The sequence below is a fragment of the Molossus molossus genome, unplaced genomic scaffold, assembly GCF_014108415.1.
Source record: "Molossus molossus isolate mMolMol1 unplaced genomic scaffold, mMolMol1.p scaffold_m16_p_8, whole genome shotgun sequence".
Classification (NCBI taxonomy): Eukaryota; Metazoa; Chordata; class Mammalia; order Chiroptera; family Molossidae; genus Molossus; species Molossus molossus.
Window position 1 is genome coordinate 67922125 of NW_023425402.1, and position 21127 is coordinate 67943251.

At 39.8% G+C, this 21127-nt stretch overlaps 1 protein-coding gene and 1 pseudogene across 9 annotated transcripts in view; one reads left to right on the forward strand and one right to left on the reverse strand.

Annotated features, from left to right (window-relative positions):
* Positions 1–3564: 3564 nt before the first annotated feature.
* CDK19 (cyclin dependent kinase 19) overlaps positions 3565–21127 on the reverse strand; it is a 157300-nt gene continuing 139737 nt past the window's right edge. For 6 of the 9 annotated variants that reach the window (XM_036248020.1, XM_036248022.1, XM_036248021.1 and 3 more), the window contains 7 exons: positions 19688–19831; positions 19452–19521; positions 12822–12894; positions 12374–12471; positions 11551–11629; positions 8871–9131; positions 3565–5238 (listed from right to left, as the gene is read on the reverse strand). In XM_036248020.1, the coding sequence (XP_036103913.1) occupies positions 5107–5238; positions 8871–9131; positions 11551–11629; positions 12374–12471; positions 12822–12894; positions 19452–19521; positions 19688–19831 (857 nt within the window). In that variant the 3' untranslated portion in view covers positions 3565–5106. The remainder of the gene's footprint in view (positions 5239–8870; positions 9132–11550; positions 11630–12373; positions 12472–12821; positions 12895–19451; positions 19522–19687; positions 19832–21127) is intronic. The other 3 variants (XM_036248026.1, XM_036248028.1, XM_036248025.1) reach the window with 3 other exon arrangements.
* On the forward strand, positions 17991–18097 carry LOC118622146 (annotated as a pseudogene).

Consider the following 21127-nt stretch of genomic DNA (forward strand, 5'->3'; position numbering starts at 1 on the left):
CAGGAGGAATAAATCCCAGGTGCTGTCCACAAAGAACTTACACTCAGCTAGAGAGATAGACCCATACTTTCAGGATATTCTCCCTGGAGTGGTAAGGGGTTTCATCCACTTCCTCTTACCCAGGTGGCTGGTTAGATAGATAGCTGTGGTCAAAAACCAGTTTTCTAAGAGAAGCTCTGACCTGTAGATAGCACAGTATTGGAAAAGCAATCTGTGCCCGGCCGATGTGGCTCACTGGTTGAGTGTCGACCCACGTACCAAAAAAGTCCCAGTTCAATTCCCGGTCAGAGCACACGAAGGAGGCAACCAACTGATGTTCTCTCTCATCGATGTTTCTCTCTCGCTAACCCTCTCCCTTACCTTCTCTCTCTAAAATTAATAAAGAAAAAGCAATCCATGCCAAGCAGTGAAGCAGTTGGATATGTGCAATATCTATTTTAAATAGAAATGGAAATTTTGTGTGTCACCTAAACATTCTTCAACTCACTCCATGATGCCTTTGACCCTTGGAATGAACCACACAGGATTCAATGCCGTCATAAGGGGAAGCCAGGTACAACAGAATGTTCTTATAAAAGAAGAAACTCCCAGTGTCACTCTACCCACAAAATGCTGCCTATTTGTTTTCTTCTAAAACACCATTCTAATTTTCACTTTCAAAAATAGGATGTTTCCCCTAGAGATGTTTTAAAAACTGTAATTTTGCTTCTGAGGTATTTGCAAGCCTTGCTTCAGTGGTTTTGTGACATCATAAACACACTGAAGAAGATAACGTGGCAACTCCCAGGGGGACTTTGCATCTCTGCAGAACAAGTGTGACCTGAAAAGCGGCTAGGCACACAGATCAAATTTTAACACTGAAACTTCTAACAAGAGTTTTTTTACACTTAAAGAATCCACCCAGAAACAAAGTCAATTAAATTTTTATTACAACCAAGAATATAAAATAAATGCAATGTAATTTATTTTAGTTTTAACAGTCATTTCAAGAAGGATGCCAGGACAACTCAAAAGCGGGAAACATTCGGCTCCAAAGCGGCAGCTTGTGCTGCACCCACAGAGCAGGCCTTGCGGGGTGCAGCAGGCTCTACGCACACCTCGCGGCAGAGTGTGGAGAGCACACACAGTCATCTCTATAATCATCAAGAGGATGCGTGCAGGAAATGACTGAAAAGAGACAAGGACAGGCACACTTCACAAATAGGAATCATGGGAAATACAAACTAGGCAGTTTAAGAAAGGATGTACTACATAACATATATAAAAAGTATTTTAAATTGTTAAAAAGGACATCTTCAGTCCAGATTTTGTGTAATACCTTTAGTGTCTACACAGACAAATCTTTAAAAAAATTAAATAGTATTAATTTACTAAATATTTAGGAGATAACAGTGCATTAAGGATTTTTTTCATATAATACATACATATCACTCCTTTGCAGTGACAGCATAGAAGAGTCAGTATGGCCTTAGGTACAGCACATTTTTTAAAAACCCTAAAACAATGAACTTTGCTTTATGATATTTGTGACTATTCTTTAATATTATTGGGACCTAAACTACTATGTTGTATATAAAGTGTTACTTATACTTGAGTCCTTCAAGCCTCCTTTATTCTAACTGCCATTTCACTGCCTTCCTCCGTTTCCTGCAAAGATATCACCATAGATAGAGTTTGGGGTTTGCAATTTTCATAGATGTCTTCCTTCATTATATAGTTTCTGCTACATAAATTTATTCAAAGCAGATTAGGTTGTAAGTCTTATTGTCCAACTTTCTTTAGCAGAGAAAACAGCATGATTTTAGAGGCATACAAGTCACTTCACCAGGAATGAGGCAATGAACATATGCAAATGTCGTCCCTTTCCATTCTTAAATGTAAATCATGTTTATAAGAGCAAAAGAGCAGTGCAGAAGGCCAAAATTCTAAGTACTAAAGTTTTAAAACCACACAGATATAAAAATATACACGTCCTTGGTTTTTGTATGTTACTGCATGACCTGCTTCATCACAAGGATTGGTTCAGCCTTGCAGGATCAGCCCTGCCACCAGGCTACCTTACCCTTGAGCTCAGCTGTCCTGGAACTCCAAAGTCCCCTTTTCCAAACACACACCTCACCAGAAATCTATCTCAAAACTGATTTGTAAAATGGAGAGCAGAAAACCTTCATTTTGATTCCTTCCTTCCTATAACCTCCCCTGGTTTGGGTGTTCTCATATGCCCAGGGATGCCCCCCTCCCCACCTTGCATTCTCAGGGAACATGACAGTAATAAACTTTCAAAGAGGAATGTGGTCATTTGGGTACTACAAAAGTAAATTTGAAATTCAAAAAGCTTCACAGTTCTCCTGGGATCTTCCAGGTCCCAGTTTCAGGGCCCATAAATGTGTTAAAGGCTTTGTGCCCCTTTACAGGAAAAAGGAAATTACAAACCAAAATTATTTCAAAGGGTAATGGGCACCCATGGGCATTACCAACTCTGAGGCAGGCACACAGGAGGAAAGGGCCAGTGTCAGCACAGTGACCAGAAGCCCAGCCACGTGTGTAATGGGGATATCTGGCTGTGGAGAATGCCGTACTAGGAACAACTGATGAAATCCCCTTACACAGTGTCTCCCATCAGTTCTGCCAGTAAATTCACTACACACCAGGAACTCTGGGTAGTTCAGTGATCAAATCAGCACATACCACACAAACTGCAAGTCAAAGTTACGTATAAAGTATTAAGGGGCATGGCCTTTTGATGCATGCACATTTGTGGCTACCTTAAAGTCATACCTTGAGGGCAGGGCAGAGCAGAGCTGCTATTTTCATTCTGATTTCCGACAACTACTTAATAGTGTGTGTTCTACCTACCAAGAGCCACCCAACTGTTGAAAGGCTGCAGTGAACATTTCCAATATGTACATTAACCCCTGTTGTGATATTGAATCGCTGGCTTTCCTGAAGGTAGCTGGACTTAGAAACCTCTCCATAACATTGTTTGTTGTAAAGCAGAATTTGGAATAGTAGCTGTCCAAGTGGGTTTAGAAGTAAACAAAAGGACCTTCATATTCTAAGATGGTTTCACTTATAAGTCAACCATTCCAGGGGAGCTTCCTTTCACAGAATCGAGTATAAGCTCCATTAAGTGCCAGGAAGTATGTCCTGCCCTTTGTATCTTCACCCAGCACAACATTGGGTACAGGGTGAGGGTGCAGTGAGTGAGCATCTGATACCAATAACTCTGGACAGTGAGGCTTCAGGGCACAGGACTTTATACATATAGCTGCATCATTCAAAAAGCTATTAATGTTCATTTTTTAAAAATGGAAGGGGTCAATTACCATGTAGACAATCAGAATTTCCTTCCAATGGAGCGTGTCAATTGCTTCAGTGTTGGTGAGTGTCACTATATAGTCTTTATTATTAATAAGCATTATTATGCTGAAATCAGTAAGGTCCTTGCTGGCTACAGTATCACATCAATAGTGCAAAATGTATACTGGCTTCTGTCTAAAATCTTATTTTACTTGTGTATGGACCCAGAGTATCATAACCAGGTAGATAAGTTCATAAAGAATATTTTAAAAAATGCTTAAAACTTGCATATACAACAATCAGTTATTTCTTCTAGCTAAGAAAACTTTTAAAACAAGGCTGGTGCTGCCAGTAGCATTCAGAGAACACAAATGTCTTGTCCCTTACATTACAATGGGAGCTCTACATCTACATTTCTTTGTGACTCTGGGGAGTGAGGGGTTCTTTACACTGGCTGAGAAAGAACTTGGCCTCCAATTCATAGATCATGGAAATGCAAATATGCACTTTATCTAGTACAGTTGTATACTATCTGCCCATAGTTTTGTAGGCACAATTATTAGTTTTCCCCTAGGGGCAAAAGAAAGTATTCAGTGCAATGAAAAAATTCTTGATAGAATTAAGTTTCAGTAACAACAGCAAAATTATGCATACATACATACTTTAAACATGAATAAAACCTAAATTTTTAACATGCCTTAAAAATAGTCATTCTATATCTAATGCAAATATGAATGGAAAATACTGCTCTTTATTTTAAAAGCAGACTTGCAGGCTTCTATTGAGTACCCTTGATTATGTTAGAAAGTTACTCAAGATGGCCCACATGTGAAGAAACCAACAGTTCTTTAGAGAAGCCAACGTTATGTACAATACACACTGAAAGCTTTTCCTTCAAAGGGAAGTAATATATCCTTTGATCAACATTACTCCTTAAAGAAATCCTAGTGCAGTTAATGTTCTCTTTAGCTTTCTGGTGTGGGTCACCAGAGGACTGTATTTCATCAAAGCTCTTGAAACCCTTTTTAACGTAGACTTAGCTACATGAAGGTTAAATTTATAATCCTTAATTACTGACTACTATTCAGAATAAGATGATTCTGGGAACTAAGTTCCATGTAAATGATTATATAAAAACTACCACACACCAGTTCTTCATAGCATAAAGCATAGTAACTACAAAGATCTAGGCTGTTTTTGGTTATAGGTTTCTTCTGTCCCACCACTTGTCTTTTTATTAGACCTTCCCTGAAATTAGATAAATAAAAACATAATAGTAAAGTACTTTGGGACAGTAACAATTTCTGTTTAAGACTTCCACGAGCAAAACAGTTATATTCTGTGAAAACAACGTAGTGCTTTAAAAGGTGCATTTTTACCTGTGTTGCTAGGTTAGTTTATGAAGTAGAAAACTATACACCACTGGAGTCCTGATTCTAAAACGTGAAAATCCTATTAAAAGAGCTTTGAAAAGATAAATCATAGTGATTGCTACAGCATGAGAAAGGTGCACCAGGAAATCCTTCAAAAAATGCTGAAGGTTACAGAAGGTAAGTGCTGGGATTAGATCAGACAGGTGATCAGAGAAGTCACGATGGAACACATGCAGGGAACGGGTGCTGGGGAAACTTCACAAAAACCTTCTTTAAGTCAATAAAGAAGAGACATCAGTCAGTCCTGCAAGATGCTCAGTACATAGTTTTCCTCCTATGTGGATGAGTTTCAAATGGCATCATAGTTTTTGCATTTTTGGTTCTTTTCAATGTGGACATCATATTGCTGGAGTCTGTGCTCTGGGCGCGGCTGTCAGTACCGATGGGCCTGGTGAGATGGGTGGTACGGGGCGCTCTGCTGAGACGAGGAGGAGTAGCCTAGTGTGCTCTGGGACTGCGAGGGCCCCTGAACACTGCTTTGGTAATTCAGGCGAGAACTGGAGTGCTAGGAGAAGGAGACAGAAGGGAGTTACTGATAAAAGACGAGGTGTTCATCACAATGGGATGGAGAAATGAGCCTTTCATCAGAGGCTCCTGGTTCAGATCCAGCTAACTTAGTTTGTTAATACATTTTGCTTATTTGAAAATCATAGCCTGCTACCACTGTAACCACACATTTGACAGAGTGGCTACATTGGCACACACAAAGGTAGTGGGGAAACTTATACCATCCACTGCCTTTTTATTTCTTTCTTTCTTTTTTTTTTTTATCCTCACCCGAGGACATTTTTCCATTTTTTGTTCAGGTAGAGTGGGAGGGAGAGAGAGGAACACAGAGAGAGAGAAACATCGATGTGAAAGGAACACATCGAGTGGCTGCCACCCGCACGACCAACCAGGGCCGGGACAAACTGCAACCGAGGTATGTGCCCTTAGCGGGAACCGAACCCGGGTCTCTCCAGACCGCAGGCCTACGCTCTAACCGCTGAGCCAAACTGGCCAGGGCCCTTTTTATTTCTTAATCCTCACCTGAGGGTATTTTTCTATTTATCTTCAGATAGAGTGGGAGGGAGGGGGAGAGACAGAGAGAGAAACATGGAAGTGAGAGAGACACATCAACCTGCAGCCTCCTGCCCAACCCTGACTGAGGCTGGGGACAAACCATGACCTAGGTACGTGCCCTTGACAGGAATCAAACCTGCAACTCATTGGTCCGTGGGCCAACTCTAACAGCTGAGCCAAACCAGCCAGGGCTGTCCACTGCTTTTTGTACTAATTCTAGTTAGCTATTCGTTGCATAAGTGCGATTTACAAACAAGAATAATCAATTTGGCACATTTAATCAACAATCCATAATGCATACAGTCTCCTGCTAATTTTCTCATTTTAAACAACAGCACTATGATTGAGAAATCATTTGGAGAGAGAGAGTTTTCAGAGGTAGAGGCTAGAGTGGCAGCAGCACCTACAAGACAAAGCAAGGCAAGGCTGGGCAGGGCGTGGTAGCAATAAGTGGATTTTATAAACATTGGGTCTTACTTAGGATAAAAAAATTTTCATGCATGAAAATGCCCTCAAGAGGAGGCAGACACAAATGTATTTCAATTCAATGTACTTTATTACTTTAAATGAAACATTCATCTTCTCAGTACCTAGGGCAAATACAGAAAAATATGTGGAAGAAAAAATCATCTATAGATTAATAACATGGTGCCTGGTTAAACATAAGCATAGTTAGGACCAATGTCTTTGGCTATGCCCAGAAGGCTGATTCTTCCTGGTAGCAAAGTGGGAAAGAATATACATAATAAAGCTATTACTTGTAGTTAAAATGTAAATAACAATTCTGCCCTGGCTGGCTCGGCTCAGCGTTTAGAGCCTCAGCCGGCGGACCAGAGAGTCCTGGGTTCGGTTCCCACTAAGGGCATTTACCTAGGTTGCAGTTTGTCCCTGGCCCCAGTTGGGGTCTGTGGGTGGCAACCACTGGATGTGTCTCTGACATCTATGTTTCTCTCTCTTACTCCTTCTCTCCCTCCCGCTCTATCTGAATATAAGTGCAAAAATGTCCTCAGGTGAGGATAAAGAAAAATAGATTACATAATTCTGACTACTTGTGTTGGTATAAGAAGCCTTTCAAAATTCCACATTCTAACTACATTTTATTTTGAATTTTATTATGAAAAAATGTTCTTTCCGCGCATAAGCCCTATAATTGTTGGGCTGGCGAAGACTTTTATTGTAGACTAGACACAGCACACTGGATTTTCCATACTAGATAAAGGACAAACACACTGATGATGTGAGAGTTGCAAACAGATGCAAAGGGACTCTCCCTCCTCATGCTAGGCTTTCCAACTAAATAGCTGAGATGTCTGCCCATTTCATAGATATGTTGTTTTATTTATTTATTTTAAATCCTCGCCCAAGGATATTTTTCTATTTACTTTCAGAATGGGAAGGAGAGAGAGAAGAAGAGAGAGAGAGAGAGAAATATCGATATGAGAGAGACACATTGACTGCTTGCGTGAGCTGCGTGTCCCGACCAGGACTGCAACGGAGGTAACGGCGATACATGCTGTTGAGCGGAATCGAACCCACGACTCCTCAGTCCGCAGGCCGATGCTCTAACCATTGAGCCAAACCGGTCAGGGGGACATGTTTTTTTATTTTTAAGTAAATAGCACAGGATGGACAAAGAAAAGCATTTCGACGAACTTTTAGATTTGAAAAGAGTACAAACAGTAGTTAAGGCCCTGGCAAGTAGCTCAGTTGGTTAGAGTGTCATCCCTGTATTCTAAGGTTGTGGGTTTGACCCCCCATCAGGGCATATACAAGAATCAACCAATGAATGTATAAATAAGTGGAACAACAAATCGATGTTTTTCTCTCTCTTTAAAATCAATCAATCAATAAAAAAATTTAAAAAACAAAACAGTAGTTACATAATCTGTCCATAACTGAATATAATCGGGTTAACAGAATACAATTAGAGACACAAAGATAAGCCAGTATATGGTAAAGGTTTACTGCTCATACAATAGGAATAAACCAATGTTACAGGGAAAAATTTGAATTTATAATAATATTCAAATAGGTTCATGACTTCTACTGTTTTTAGTGGATCAAACAGAAACCTTGATTAGTTTCATTGGAACCAAATGGCAGAGCTATTTTATACTCCTTTGCTTGCAGGGAACTTTCCAAGAGAAGTTTTCAGAGAAGCAGTTGTGTGAAAATACATTAGTTTGCTGAGGTGTTCAAAATGTAAAGCCTGTTTAGGCAGCTATTTATTATGTCTTTCTCATTAATGTTTTTCTTGATTCCAGGTCCTATCGTTGAGTTTATGACTCCCTTGCCTGTGGTTTTGTTTTCTATTATCTCCGACCTAATTGCTCCTCCACTGTTTCCTGAGGAACCATTGTTCTAAATCTTTTTTCTACCTTTCATTTTTCTTCCCATCTTCTTAGATCTTTTCTTAGCTTGTTGCTACCTTGAAATTTTTTTGTTTTTCTTGCAAGATTCTCTGCAATTTTCACAAGTATTTTTACCTCTTTCCAAATACCAACCCTTAGACTTTTTTCTTTAATGTCCTGAATTTGTATTCCAATTATAGTTTTTTTATCAAAAATACTTTAAACAAAATGTACTTTCTAGTCTCAAAATTATTTCTAGTGAGATTTAATGGTTATTTCGGAGATGTCTCAATCTTAATCCCTCTCTCTTCTATTTTTATGTGGCTACTTACTATTTCCTCTCAGTGACAGCAACTCTTTCTGGTATACAGCTATTTTGTCCAAAATAACCTACCATGTTTCTACCTTTTCAATTGCTTATCTAGGTATCTTTTTCTGATCCAAAGTTGACGGGAAGCTATCTGCAAAAGGAGACATTTTCTTTGAGGAGGAAGGTGCCTGCCTCAGCTTCCCTCCTCAGGGTGTCGGGCAGGATAAATAAGTCAAGAGAGAAATATCTTGCAATTACATGAAATATGACAAAAATCTTCATTTTCATATAATACCCTAGAAACAGGACTGTACAGTTGGTACAGTCAAACTTTAGTGTTAAATAGTACTTAATTCTAAAAGGGTCAATTTCATAAAATATATGAACATTAAATAATAAAGTCCAAAAATATACCTGATAATCTGACGGCATGACAGGCCCGCCTGAGTTTGTGCCTGAAGGCCCTAGCCGGGGTTTCTTGTTTGGAGGCACCTGATTAAGGCCGGAGTCCTGACTGTGCTGCAGCCCTGCTGCAGGGCCCCCGGCCCCCGCCCCTCCTGCAGTCCCGTTGGTCTGGGTGCTGCTCTGCTGCTGTGGGGGCGCCTGCGGAGCGGCTGCTGCCTGTGGTGGAGGGGCCGTGGTCTGCTGATGTTGGTTCTGCTGCTGTTGCTGATTCTTAGAAGGAATAAAAAAAAGCAAGCTTGGTACAGAACTAAATTAACAGGAAATGTCTTTCATTATTTGACATGCACATGTGACTGCTCACCCACATTGCAGGGTGACCTATGTGGGACACCAATGTGGTTGGAATGACTGAAGGACAAAGCAGCCAGGGAATACAGCATCCCCAAGGGTCCCAGTACTAAGCACTGAAAAGGATGCATTCTTTGAAGTCCATGTCGATTGCATAGCAATCCTCCAAATCAACACAGACATCCCACTGAAGACCACAGGCACATAAGAAATAGCTCTGCACTCATTAAAACAGCTCTAGCCCTGGCCAGTTTGGCCCAGCGGTTAGAGCATCGGCCCACGGACCAGAGAGTCCTGGGTTCGGTTTCCACTAAGGGCATGTACCTCGGTTGCAATTTGTCCCTAGCCCTGGTTGGGGCTGTGTGGGTGGCAACCACTCAATGTGTCTCTTTCACATGGATAGATCTCTCTCCTCCCCACTCTTTACCTCCCGCTGTATTTAAAGATAAATGCAAAAATGTCCTCAGGTGAGGATAAAACAAACAAACAAACAAACAAACAAATAAAAACAGCTCTAATAGTCTTTTATTTATTTATTTATTTATTTATTTTTTTTTTATCCTCACCCGAGGATATTTTTCCATTTTTTGTACAGATAGAGTGGGAGGGAGAGAGAGGAAGGGAGAGAGAGTGAGAAACATCGACGTGAAGGGACACATCGAGTGGCTGCCACCCGCACGACCAACCAGGGCCGGGGACAAACTGCAACCGAAGTACGTGCCCTTAGCGGGAACCGAACCCGGGTCTCTCCGGACCGCAGGCCGACACTCTAACCGCTGAGCCAAACTGGCCAGGGCTCTAATAGTCTTTTGATAGTGATTTTGGGGTAGAGGGATGTGCGGAGGGGCCTTGTATCCCCAAGTATGATCAGGAACAGAATGACACTTTGAAAAGCAGCTTGTATAATAAGGTGATGGTAATAATGCTGAACAAACAAAAAGCAAGAATGAAGAATCAGGGAATAAAACAGGCTATACACCCGGCTGGTGTGGCTCAGTGGTTGAGCGTGGATCCATGCACCAAGAGGTCACTGGTTCGATTCCCCGGTCAGGGCACATGCCCAGGTTGTGGGCCCGATCCCCAGTGGGGGACATGCAGGAGGTGGCCAATCGATGTTCTCTCTCATCGATGTTTCTATCTCTCCCTCTCCCTTCCTCTCTCTCTAAAATCAATAAAGAAAAAATGTTTAAAAAAAACCCAGGCTAGCCCTGGCTGGTTTGGCTCAGCGGTTAGAGCGTCAGCTTGCGGTCCAGAGAGACCCGGGTTCGATTCCCGCTAAGGGCACGTACCTCGGTTGCAGTCTGTCCCCAGCCCTGGTCGGTCGTGCGAGTGGCAGCCACTTGATGTGTTCCTTTCCCATCGATGTTTCTCTCTCTGTTCCTCTCTCTCTCCCTCTCACTCTACCTGAACAAAAAATGAAAAAATGTCCTTGAGTGAGGATAAAAAAAAACAAAAACCCCAGGCTATAAAACAAACCAGGAAGTGTGGAGAAAAGGGGACTCTAGTACACTGCTGGTGGGAATGCAGACTGGTGCAGCCACTATGGAAAACAATATGGTGTTACCTCAAAAAATTAAAAATTGAACTTCCATTGGACCCAGTGATCCCACTTCTAGGAATATATCCTAAGAAGCTTGAAACACCAATCAGAAAGAATATATGTACCCATATGTTCATAGCAGCACTATTTACAATAGCTAAGATCTGGAAACAGCCCGTGTCCATCAGTAGACGAATGGATAAAAAAGCTGTGCTGCATATACACAATGGAGTACTATGCAGCTGTAAGAAAGAAAGATCTCTTATCCTTTGAGGCAACATGGAGGGACCTGGAAAGTATTATCCTAAGTGAAACAATTCAAGCAGAAAAAGACAAATACCACATGATCTCACTTATTTATGGAATATAATGAACATAACAGTCTGAGGAATAGGGTAGACCCAGAAACATGGAAGTAGGGTACAGACTGACAACCCTCAGAAGAGGGGGGGGGGGAGGATAAACCACAGAACTTATATGCAGTATACATGAACAATGGACATGAACAACAAAGCCGGGGATGGGGAGGGGGGGATGAGGAGGAGGGTGTCAGTGGGGTAAAAAAAGGAGAAACGTTTGTAACAAAAATAAAATTAAAAATTAAAATAAATAAATAAATAAAACCAGGAAGTACATCTGTCTGTAAGCTTATTACATTTCAAATTTCAAAGTATACCTAAATAAATACATAATGAAATAGAAGGTGGTTAAATACATAGGGATTATTAAATTACACTTTCCCGCATTCTCTTTTTGCCTTCCTTACTTTCTGGAAGTGAAAATGTACTGTGCAGTTCATACCTTATCACCTTTCTCTTCAGGTTCATCTTCATTTAGGAATTCTCGTTTGGGGTACGGAATCTGGCAGCCAGCAAACACACTAAAAATCATTACAAAGAAAGAATACATGTCATGACCGAAAATCTACGATACCACTGACCTTGTTAATTTAAAATTTCACTTTTTTTTAGTAACTTATTTCCTACTCTTTATCTGTGATTGGTGTTTGCTGGTTGTCTCCCATCACAACTTAATTTAAGCATTAAAAAACAATTCACTATCTAAATTTTTACATGTTACCATGTTCAATAACAAGTCTTAGTTGCTGTTAAGCAAGTTGACATATGACAGGATTTTCCATACAACCTTCATTAGCACTGAATAACTGAATTTGTATTTGCTTCAACAGAGAAAATAATTTTTTTCTCAAGAAAGGCTGTATCTCTAATAAACCCAAGCACAATTGTATATGTGGGTCTAACCAAGGGTGGGGAAATAGAGGAATAAGGTAGTGCAGTGGACACACTGAATTTTAAATTCTCAGTTCCCCACTGGTATGGTTTAAACTGTTCTGACTGACCATCTAGAAAAGTCCCATCTGTTCTCAGCATTGTTTTTATCTGTAAAACTAATTAATCCTCATTCCTAAAATACTTGTTTTCATTCACACCCCTCTACAGTTTTGCCTCTTTCAAAATACAGGACCTTTCTTGTAAGTACTTCTCCTCTGAGGTAGTATTAATGAAGAAAGTAAAATACTTCAAAACAAGTGCTCTCCTGCTTTCAGCCACCACCCGACATCCTCAACTCGGAGCAAAGGACACAGAAAAGGTAGGATACATACTCTAATGTTGGCAAGGGGTCCTCCTGAAAATAGGGATCCTGCAGAGCCTGCTCTGAGGTGATTCTCTTGGTTGGATCCATAGTAAGGAGTTTCTGAAGCTAGAGTAACACATAAGAAATTGATAGCACATGAAAAAGTTGTTCACCAGTCAATGTTCTGACTTGCATTCATGTCTAACCAGATTAATATCAAATGCCATTTTGTACAGCTCACTGCATGATTAGTATACTATACACACTTAGCATTAATTATTTTTAGAATTTAATTATTTCCTGCTGGTAAATCATTAGGAAAAAATAAGGTTAGAAGTCAAGGGTAACATCTCAAAAGAAAAATATTTCATTTGCCCCAGCATCTCCTGATTTCTTTTTTTTTCTAAAGAGAAGGAATAGCTGGGACAATTCTATGGGAAATGGGATGAGGTGAGAGCTGTGCTAAGGGTACCTACCAAGAGGAACACTTTGCTGTCAGGCTTGACCTTGTGTTTTTCCATGTACTTTATGAGGCTACTGTTGGCGTACCTGCAAGGACATAACAATCATACATCATTGGGAACACTCACACCATTTATTTAATGGAAAGCTCCAAGACTGATTTTCCTATAAGGTATGTGTTTATGCCATTGTTTTTTCTGATTAAAAAAAAAAAATGTAACTAAACATTGGTAATGTGTGAAGAAACATGAATTGTTACACACTGCATGCAAGAGTTTACATTGTTACAATCACTTTGGAATAATTATGTATTAACCATTAGAATTGAAAATGTGAGTATCTTTATGACCTAGCAGTTCCTTTCCTAGGTACGTCCTCTAGTCTAAGACAGATTTTTGCACATGTATAACAGGATACATAGACAAGAAATGTTCGTGGCATCATCTTGGTAATAAAACTGTAAACAACCCAAATGTCTACCTACTAAAGAAGGGGCAATTAAATTGTTATGTATTGGCATAATAGAATGTTAGCAATAGTAAAAATGAATACAGAAGTTGAATACAGAAGGGAAAAAAACTGCAGAAAGTATGATACTATTTATATAAAAAATTCAAAGATATGTTAAACTGAACAATAATTTTTTTTTTAGTAAAACTATAATGAAAAATGAGGAATGATAAATACAAATTCAGAACAGTGGCTACCCTTTGGGAAGGACGTGAGCAGGAAAGGAGGGTACATAGGGTACTTCTGTAAGCTGAGCTGTTCTATTTATTTGGTTGAAGGGTGAGTAAATGGGTATTCAATTATTATTCTAAATAGACTATATATCATATTTTCATCATATTAAAATGGTTAAAAAATAGGTAATGTATGTTCATGGTAGAAAATTTAGATAATATAATAAAGTATAAAGAAAATTAAAATCACTCATAATCAAGCCATTCAGTGATAAAGAACCACCATCAAGATTTTGATAATTTCCTTTGGCATTTTACACACACACACACACACACACACACACACACGATACAAACACTGAAGGATTTTTGTTATGTTTTTATAAAATTTGGATCATACTCTATAAATTATCCTAATTTTTTTCACTTAATATTGTTTCATAAACATTTTTCCTTGTCAAATGCTCTTCTACCTTACAGAGTTGTTATAAGGATCATATGAGAAAATGTAGGTAAGAATATGCATTTTAGCAAGGTCTCCAGGTGATTTATAGTACATTAAAGTTTGAGAAGTGTTCATTTTCACCAGTAGCATACATGTAAGAGTGCCCATTTTACTATACCCAACACTAGGTATTTTTGCTTTCAAAATCTTTATGTGTATTAATTAAAAAATTTCCCTCCAAGACCAGGAACATTTTATTTGCCAGTGTAGCCACTATATTTGGTAATGGGAAGAAACTTTAAAGATTATGTAGAAATGGAGTCTGTCTATGTGCTTTTGTTTTTTATGTTGAATCAACTAATTTCTTGGGTTAACCGAAGACTCCAGGTTATTTGTTTCCTTTTTTTTTCTTTATTGATATTAGAGAGAGAGAGAGGAAGGGAGAGAGAGAGAAAAACATCGAGAGACAACACTGACTGGCTGCCTCCTGCATGCCCCACACTGGGGATTTGGCCCACGACCTGGGCATGTGCCCTGACCAGGAATCAAACCGGCAACCTCTTGGATGCATGGGTCAATGCTCTACCACTGAGCCACACCAGCTGGGCCAGGTTATTTTGTTTCTATCGTAAAATAAAAGATCTTGAACTTGAGAAATCCTATTGCTCAATTCCCACTGTGGTTTCTTGTTTTCTTTCCTAGTATTAAAGCAAAGCTGAATTGTCGTTTTATTAATTACCCTCTTCCAGATTTGCTACTGTTTAGGAACTGCGTGATTTCCAAAGTAATTCAAACTCTTTATATACATTATGAAGCACTTTATCAGACCATGCTTATCTGAACATTCAATCTTTTAAAATTTTATTTATTTTTCTTTATTGATTTTAGAGAGACGAAAGAGAGGGAGAGAGAGATGGAAACATCGATGAGACAGAACATCAACTGGCTGCCTCCAACATGCCCCCACTGGGGATCAGGCCCACAACCTAGGCATGTGCCCTGACCAGGAATCAAACCGGAGACTTCTTGGTGCCTGGATCAATACTCAACCACTCAGCCACACTGGTCGGGCTCAATCTTTTATTTTATTTATTTATTTATTTTTGTTACAGATATTTCTCCTTTTTTCTCCACTTAAAAATATTTTTTCATTGACCTTTTTTTAGAGAGAGTAAGGGAGAGGGAGAGATAGAAACATCGATGTGAGAGAAACGGATCGGCTGCCTCCTACACATCCCCCGCTGGGGATTGAACCTGCAACCCAGGCATGGGCCCTGACCAGGAATTGAACTAGGACCTCTCAGTCCATGGGGCACTGCTCAATCCACTGAGCCACACCAGCTGGGTTGAACATTCCATCTTTAAAGTCAACTTCATGGTTTCCTTTTAATGCTATTTTTGTTGTTGTTGTTGTTAATCCTCACTAGAGGATATTTTTAAATAGGGAGGGAGGGAGGGGGAGAAAGAGAAAGAGACAGATCAATGTGAAAGAGAGACACATCCCATTGAATGGTTGCCTCCCCTACATGACCCTGATTGGGGATGGGATCAAACCTGCAACCACTGTATGTGCCCTTGACTGGGAATTGAACCCATGACCATTCAGTCCATGGGCCAATGCTCTAACCACTGAGTGAAACTAGCCAGGGATCCTTTTAATGCTATTTTGACCTTGCCTTCTAATGAGCTAGTGAGTGTTAACACTTTGGAAAGATTACAGACACTGCTATTGTTATCATCCCCAACTCACTTTGAGAATAAATTTGGGGATTCTTTTCATCTGAAATAATGCAAACAAATTACTCTTTCATTTTTTATGCTACTTGAAATAATATTTTCTGGAATTTTTCTTTATCATATTTTATTTTAATGACTTGCATGTATTATATTAGATTTAGCTAATTTTTTTTTTATCCTTACCCGAGGACATTTTTCCATTTTTTGTTCAGGTAGAGTGGGAGGGAGAGAAAGGAACAGAGAGAGAGAGAGAGAAACATCGATGTGAAAGGGACACATCGAGTGGCTGCCACCCGCACAACCAACCAGGGCTGGGGACAAACTGCAATGGAGGTACACGCCCTTAGCGGGAACCAAACCCAGGTCTCTCGGGACCGCAGGCCAATGCTCTAACCGCTGAGCCAAACTGGCCAGGGCAGATTTAGCTAATTTTTAATAAATCCCATTTTATCTTCTGTATCAGTAGTCTGCTTTTGTGTGGGTAGACTTGTTTGCTTAGGAAGTATGGGCTCTTATCTCTAAACTTGTCTAACTGAATTTCACTTATCTTTTAAAATGTCTCTCCTTTTACTTCTGGTTATTGTAAACACTATCTTTTTTTTTTTTTTTCCTCACCCGAGGATATTTTTCCATTTTTTGTACAGACAGAGTGGGAGGGAGAGAGAGGAAGGGAGACAGAGAGAGAAACATCAATGTGAAGGGACACATCGAGTGGCTGCCACCCACACGACCAACCAGGGCCGGGGACAAACTGCAACTGAAGTACGTGCCCTTAGCAGGAACCGAACCCGGGTCTCTCCGGACCGCAGGCCGACGCTCTAACCGCTGAGCCAAACCGGCCAGGACAACACTATCATTTTTTATAAAAAAAATTCCTGTGATTTTTAAAAACTGAGTTAAATGTTATTAATTTTCTCTATCTTTATATTACTTGAACCACTTTCATTGAATACCCATTTGAGAAATAACAAATGAGCATGTATTATGTATCAAGCCCTGGGGATATGTATAATGATGTGTAAAATAGACGTGGCCCATACTGTCTAGAGCAGTGGTTCTCAATCTTCCTAATGCCGCGACCCTTTAATACAGTTCCTCATGCTGTAGTGACCCCCAACCATAAAATTATTTTCGTTGCTACTTCATAACTGTAATTTTGCTACTGTTATGAATCGCCATTGGAAATGTTTTCTGATGGTCTTGGGTGACCCCTGTGAAAGGGTTGTTCGACTCCCAAAGGGGTCGCGACCCACAGATTGAGAACCGCTGGTCTAGCCCTGGCCGGTTTGATTCAGCGGTTAGAGCGTCAGCATGCGGTCCTGAGAACCGCTGGTCTAGGGGAAAAGGCAGATAGGTATACTCAAAAGCTAACTGTAGTGCTGAGTGATCAGTGCTGAGAGAAGCAGCACAGGATGCTACAGGAGCTCAGAGGGGTAGATTGGGCTAATGATGCCAAGACGTAAAGGATAGGTGGAAAAGATAAAGGAGTTAGTCTGATGAAATGGGTGGAAGCAAAGTACATCCTAGCCTGAGGGAACAGTATGTGTAAAAATCCAGAGGACAAATGAAGCTCAGAGTGTTTGAGGTTCTTAAAGAAATTCATGATGTCTAGGCTACAGAATACAAAGTGAAGAGTGGTTGTGAGACGAATTTGGTGAGGTAGAAGCCAAGGATCTGTTAGCTGTATTAAGGAATTGAGAACAATGGTGATTTAAGAGCAACTAGGAAGGCTGACATGATTGAATCTGCTCTGACAATGGTTGCAGTACAGACAGTGAGTTGGAATGAAGATTAGAAGAGGAGGCTATTTCAGGACTCTAGGTGAGAGGGTGGGGGTCTGCACTTTAATAGTGGCAGAGTGAATGGAGAGAAATACAAAGAGTTAAAGGATATTTAGAACAAAGAACTGACTAGATTTACCAGCTGTTTGGACACTGGGGGGCAAAATGGAAAAGAGTGAGATCAGGAATATCTCTCATGCTTTTAGGTGAATCATGTATATTGGATAGTATCATAAAATATTTTAAGTATCAGAGGAATGACAGTGGAGAAGTTTAGGAGGATAAATGATAAATTCAGTTTGGGACATTTAATTTGAAGTATTTGTGAAACACTGAAATTGAGATTCCATAAGGCAAATAGATAAATGGGTCTGAAACTAGGAAAAGAGATCTGAGTAGGATATATAAATTGGGAGTTATCAGCATAACTGATGGTAAATTATGGCCATTAGAATCATGGAGACTTCCTAGGAAAACATCTAGAGTGAGAAGAGAAAACCTTGAACAATACCAGTGCTATCTTTAGGAGACAGAGAGGTATTAAATGAAAGGAGGAGGTTAGCACTCCCCTTAATAAGGATGGAAACGGCCCTAGAGTCTGACAACAGCATCTAACCATAGGATTTTTTTTGGTTTGGTTTTGTTATTTAAAAAAAAAATTTTTTTTTTTAATGTATTGCTTTGTGAGAGAGAGGGAGGAAGGGAGGGAGAGAAACATTGATCAGCTGTCTCCTGCATGCCCCCTACAGAGTGTTGAGCCCACAACTGGGGTATGTGCCCTGACTGGGAATTGAACTAGGGACCTCTTGGTGCATGGGGCGATGCTCAATCTACTGAGCCACACTGGCCCAGCTTGTTTTGTTTTTTTAAAGAGATGAGTAGAGTCAAAGGACCCTACCAAGGACTGTGTAACAGAGGGGCCAAACATAATTAGTGCCATTCTCTACTTCTCCTTATAATATCTCTTTTTGTTCCAAGCCATCCTGTCCTGAAATTTCTGTTAAGTTGCCCAAAAGGGAACCTCTTCCACCTTTTCCTCTAAGCATCCTTATTTACATTGAACTCCTCTCATATCACCTTTCCTCTCCTCTAGTTTCTACTCAACATAAGTGTCCCCACCAATTACTCAGACCCCAGACCATGCGCACTTCCTCTGCCATCCTTCTTGGTTGCTAGGCTAGCATTTCAGTCACCAGTCATTACTCAGATAAAGATGAAAAATCACAGTTGTGGCCTTGGACTGAGCCCTTTATCATGCTAAAACAGAAGAGACATTTATAAACTACCTATTGCCCCTGAAATTCTTAGAAGTTTTTATTTATTTTATTTTATTTATTTATTTATTTTTATCCTCACCTGAGGACATTTTTCCATTTTTTTGTTCAGGTATAGTGGGAGGGGGAGAGAGGAAGAGCAAGAGAGAAACATCGACGTGTAAGGGACACATTGAGTGGCTGCCACCTACATGACCCAACCAGGGCCGGGGACAAACTGCAACCGAGGTACGTGCCCTTAGCGGAAACCGAACCCAGGTCTCTCTGGACCGCAGGCCGACGCTCTAACCACTGAGTCAAATCGGCCAGGGCTTATTTTATTTTTTTAATATGTTTTCATTGATTTTTAGAGAGAGAGGAAGGGAGAGGGAGAGAGAGAGAGAAACATCGATCGGCTGTTTCCTCCACACCCCCCATTGGGAATTTGGCTTACAACCTGGGCATGTGCCCTGACTGGGAATCGAACCAGCGGCCTCTTGGTGCATGGATCAATACTCAACCACTGAGCCACACCTGGGCAAATTCTCAGATGTTTTTAAATACTATAGCCTAAGCCTGGCACATATACAAACAACATCTGGAATATCTTATCTAAATCACAGGTATAATTAACATTAAAAAATCTGTTCCTGGTTTAAATAGTAATCTGTTTCTGTTTTTTTAAAGAATTAATTTAAATATTCCCACTGAAGTTACCACTTATATTTAATATGGATTTACTTACGTTGTTCTTCTAAAGTCTTTTTGAAGTGTGGGGTATTCTGGCATCTTTCTAATATCTTCCCAGTCTTTATCTTACAAAAAAATATTGAATATTATTATAGGAAATAATGTGTTACTTTTATAAAAAATGTCCTAGTCATTTTAGCTTAAAATATATATAAAATACATAAAATATGCTTTTGAAAATAAATGATTTTTGAATATGACTCAAATATTTTGAAAAGGAAAATAAATTACCTGCAGGAAACCCCATGACACTAAATATCCGATCTAGTTGATCATGATGAAAGGGATTGCTTGTTTTTATATCTTCCTGACGACAGTGAAAAATAGGCTCTGAAGTCAACAATTCAGCAAATATACAACCTATTGCCCATATATCTATGAAGAAAGAAAAACAAATTTTTGTATACATTTATTATATTTCTTTGGTTATAATTCCTGGGTATAATTACAACCTACATATAAAAATATTTTTCAGTGAAGCAATATAATAAAAGCATATTAAGAAAACATATACATGAAACAATGAATAGCTAGCTGGTCATCACACAACACACTGAAAGCCAAATAAAAATCATTTATATGTGTATTTCCTGATGAAGATAAGCTTAGGAAACTCAATTTAGCAATGAATTTATACTTAGGTGAAAGCCTTTCTAACCACTATTAATAATTCAATTACTGAAGTATTCACTGATCATCTAATATAGGACATAATACTCAAGATCTGATAGATCTGATCTAAAGCAGTATCACCATCAGTAATAGCAATACATTCTTTTTTTTTTTCTTCATTATTATTTTTTATTCCTCTCCCGAGGATATTTTTATATTTATCATCAGATAGAGTGGGAGGGAGGGAGGGAGAGAGAGACAGAGAGAAACATCAATGTGACAGAGAGAAACATCAATGTGATAGAGCCACATCAACTGATTGTCTCCTGCAGGACCTGACCAGGGCCAGGAATGAAATGCAACCAGGTACATGCCCTTGACTGGAATCAAACCCGCGATTCATTGGTCCACAGGCTGATGCTCTAACCCAGCGGTTCTCAACTTGTGAGTAGCGACCCCTATGGGGGTCAAACAACCCTTTCACAGAGGTTGCCTAAGACATAACAGTTGCAAAATTACAGTTCGATTCATTGGTCCACAGGCTGATGCTCTAACCCAGCGGTTCTCAACTTGTGAGTAGCGACCCCTATGGGGGTCAAACAACCCTTTCACAGGGGTTGCCTAAGACATAACAGTTGCAAAATTACAGTTATGAAGTAGCAACAAAAATAATTTTATGGTTGGGGTCACCACAACATGAGGAACTGTATTAAAGGGTCGTGGCATTAGGAAGGTTGAGAAGCACTGTTCTAACTGCTGAGCCAAACAGGCCAGGGCTGTAATACATTCTTTAAAGCAATCAAATGTGTAATGATAGAGCAGAATGTCCAAGCTGTGAGTCTAGATCAACAGTAGTACCACATAATATTATTTGGAAAACTCAATTTTTGTCTGAAAGACTACCAACTTCAGTTTTTGTTTTGTTTTGTTTTGTTTTTGTTAATCCTCACCCGAGGATATTTTTCCATTGATTTTTAGATAGAGGGAAAGGGAGGGAGGGAGAGAGAGAGAGAGAGAAACATCAATGTGGGAGAGACACATCAATTGGTTGCCTTTCGC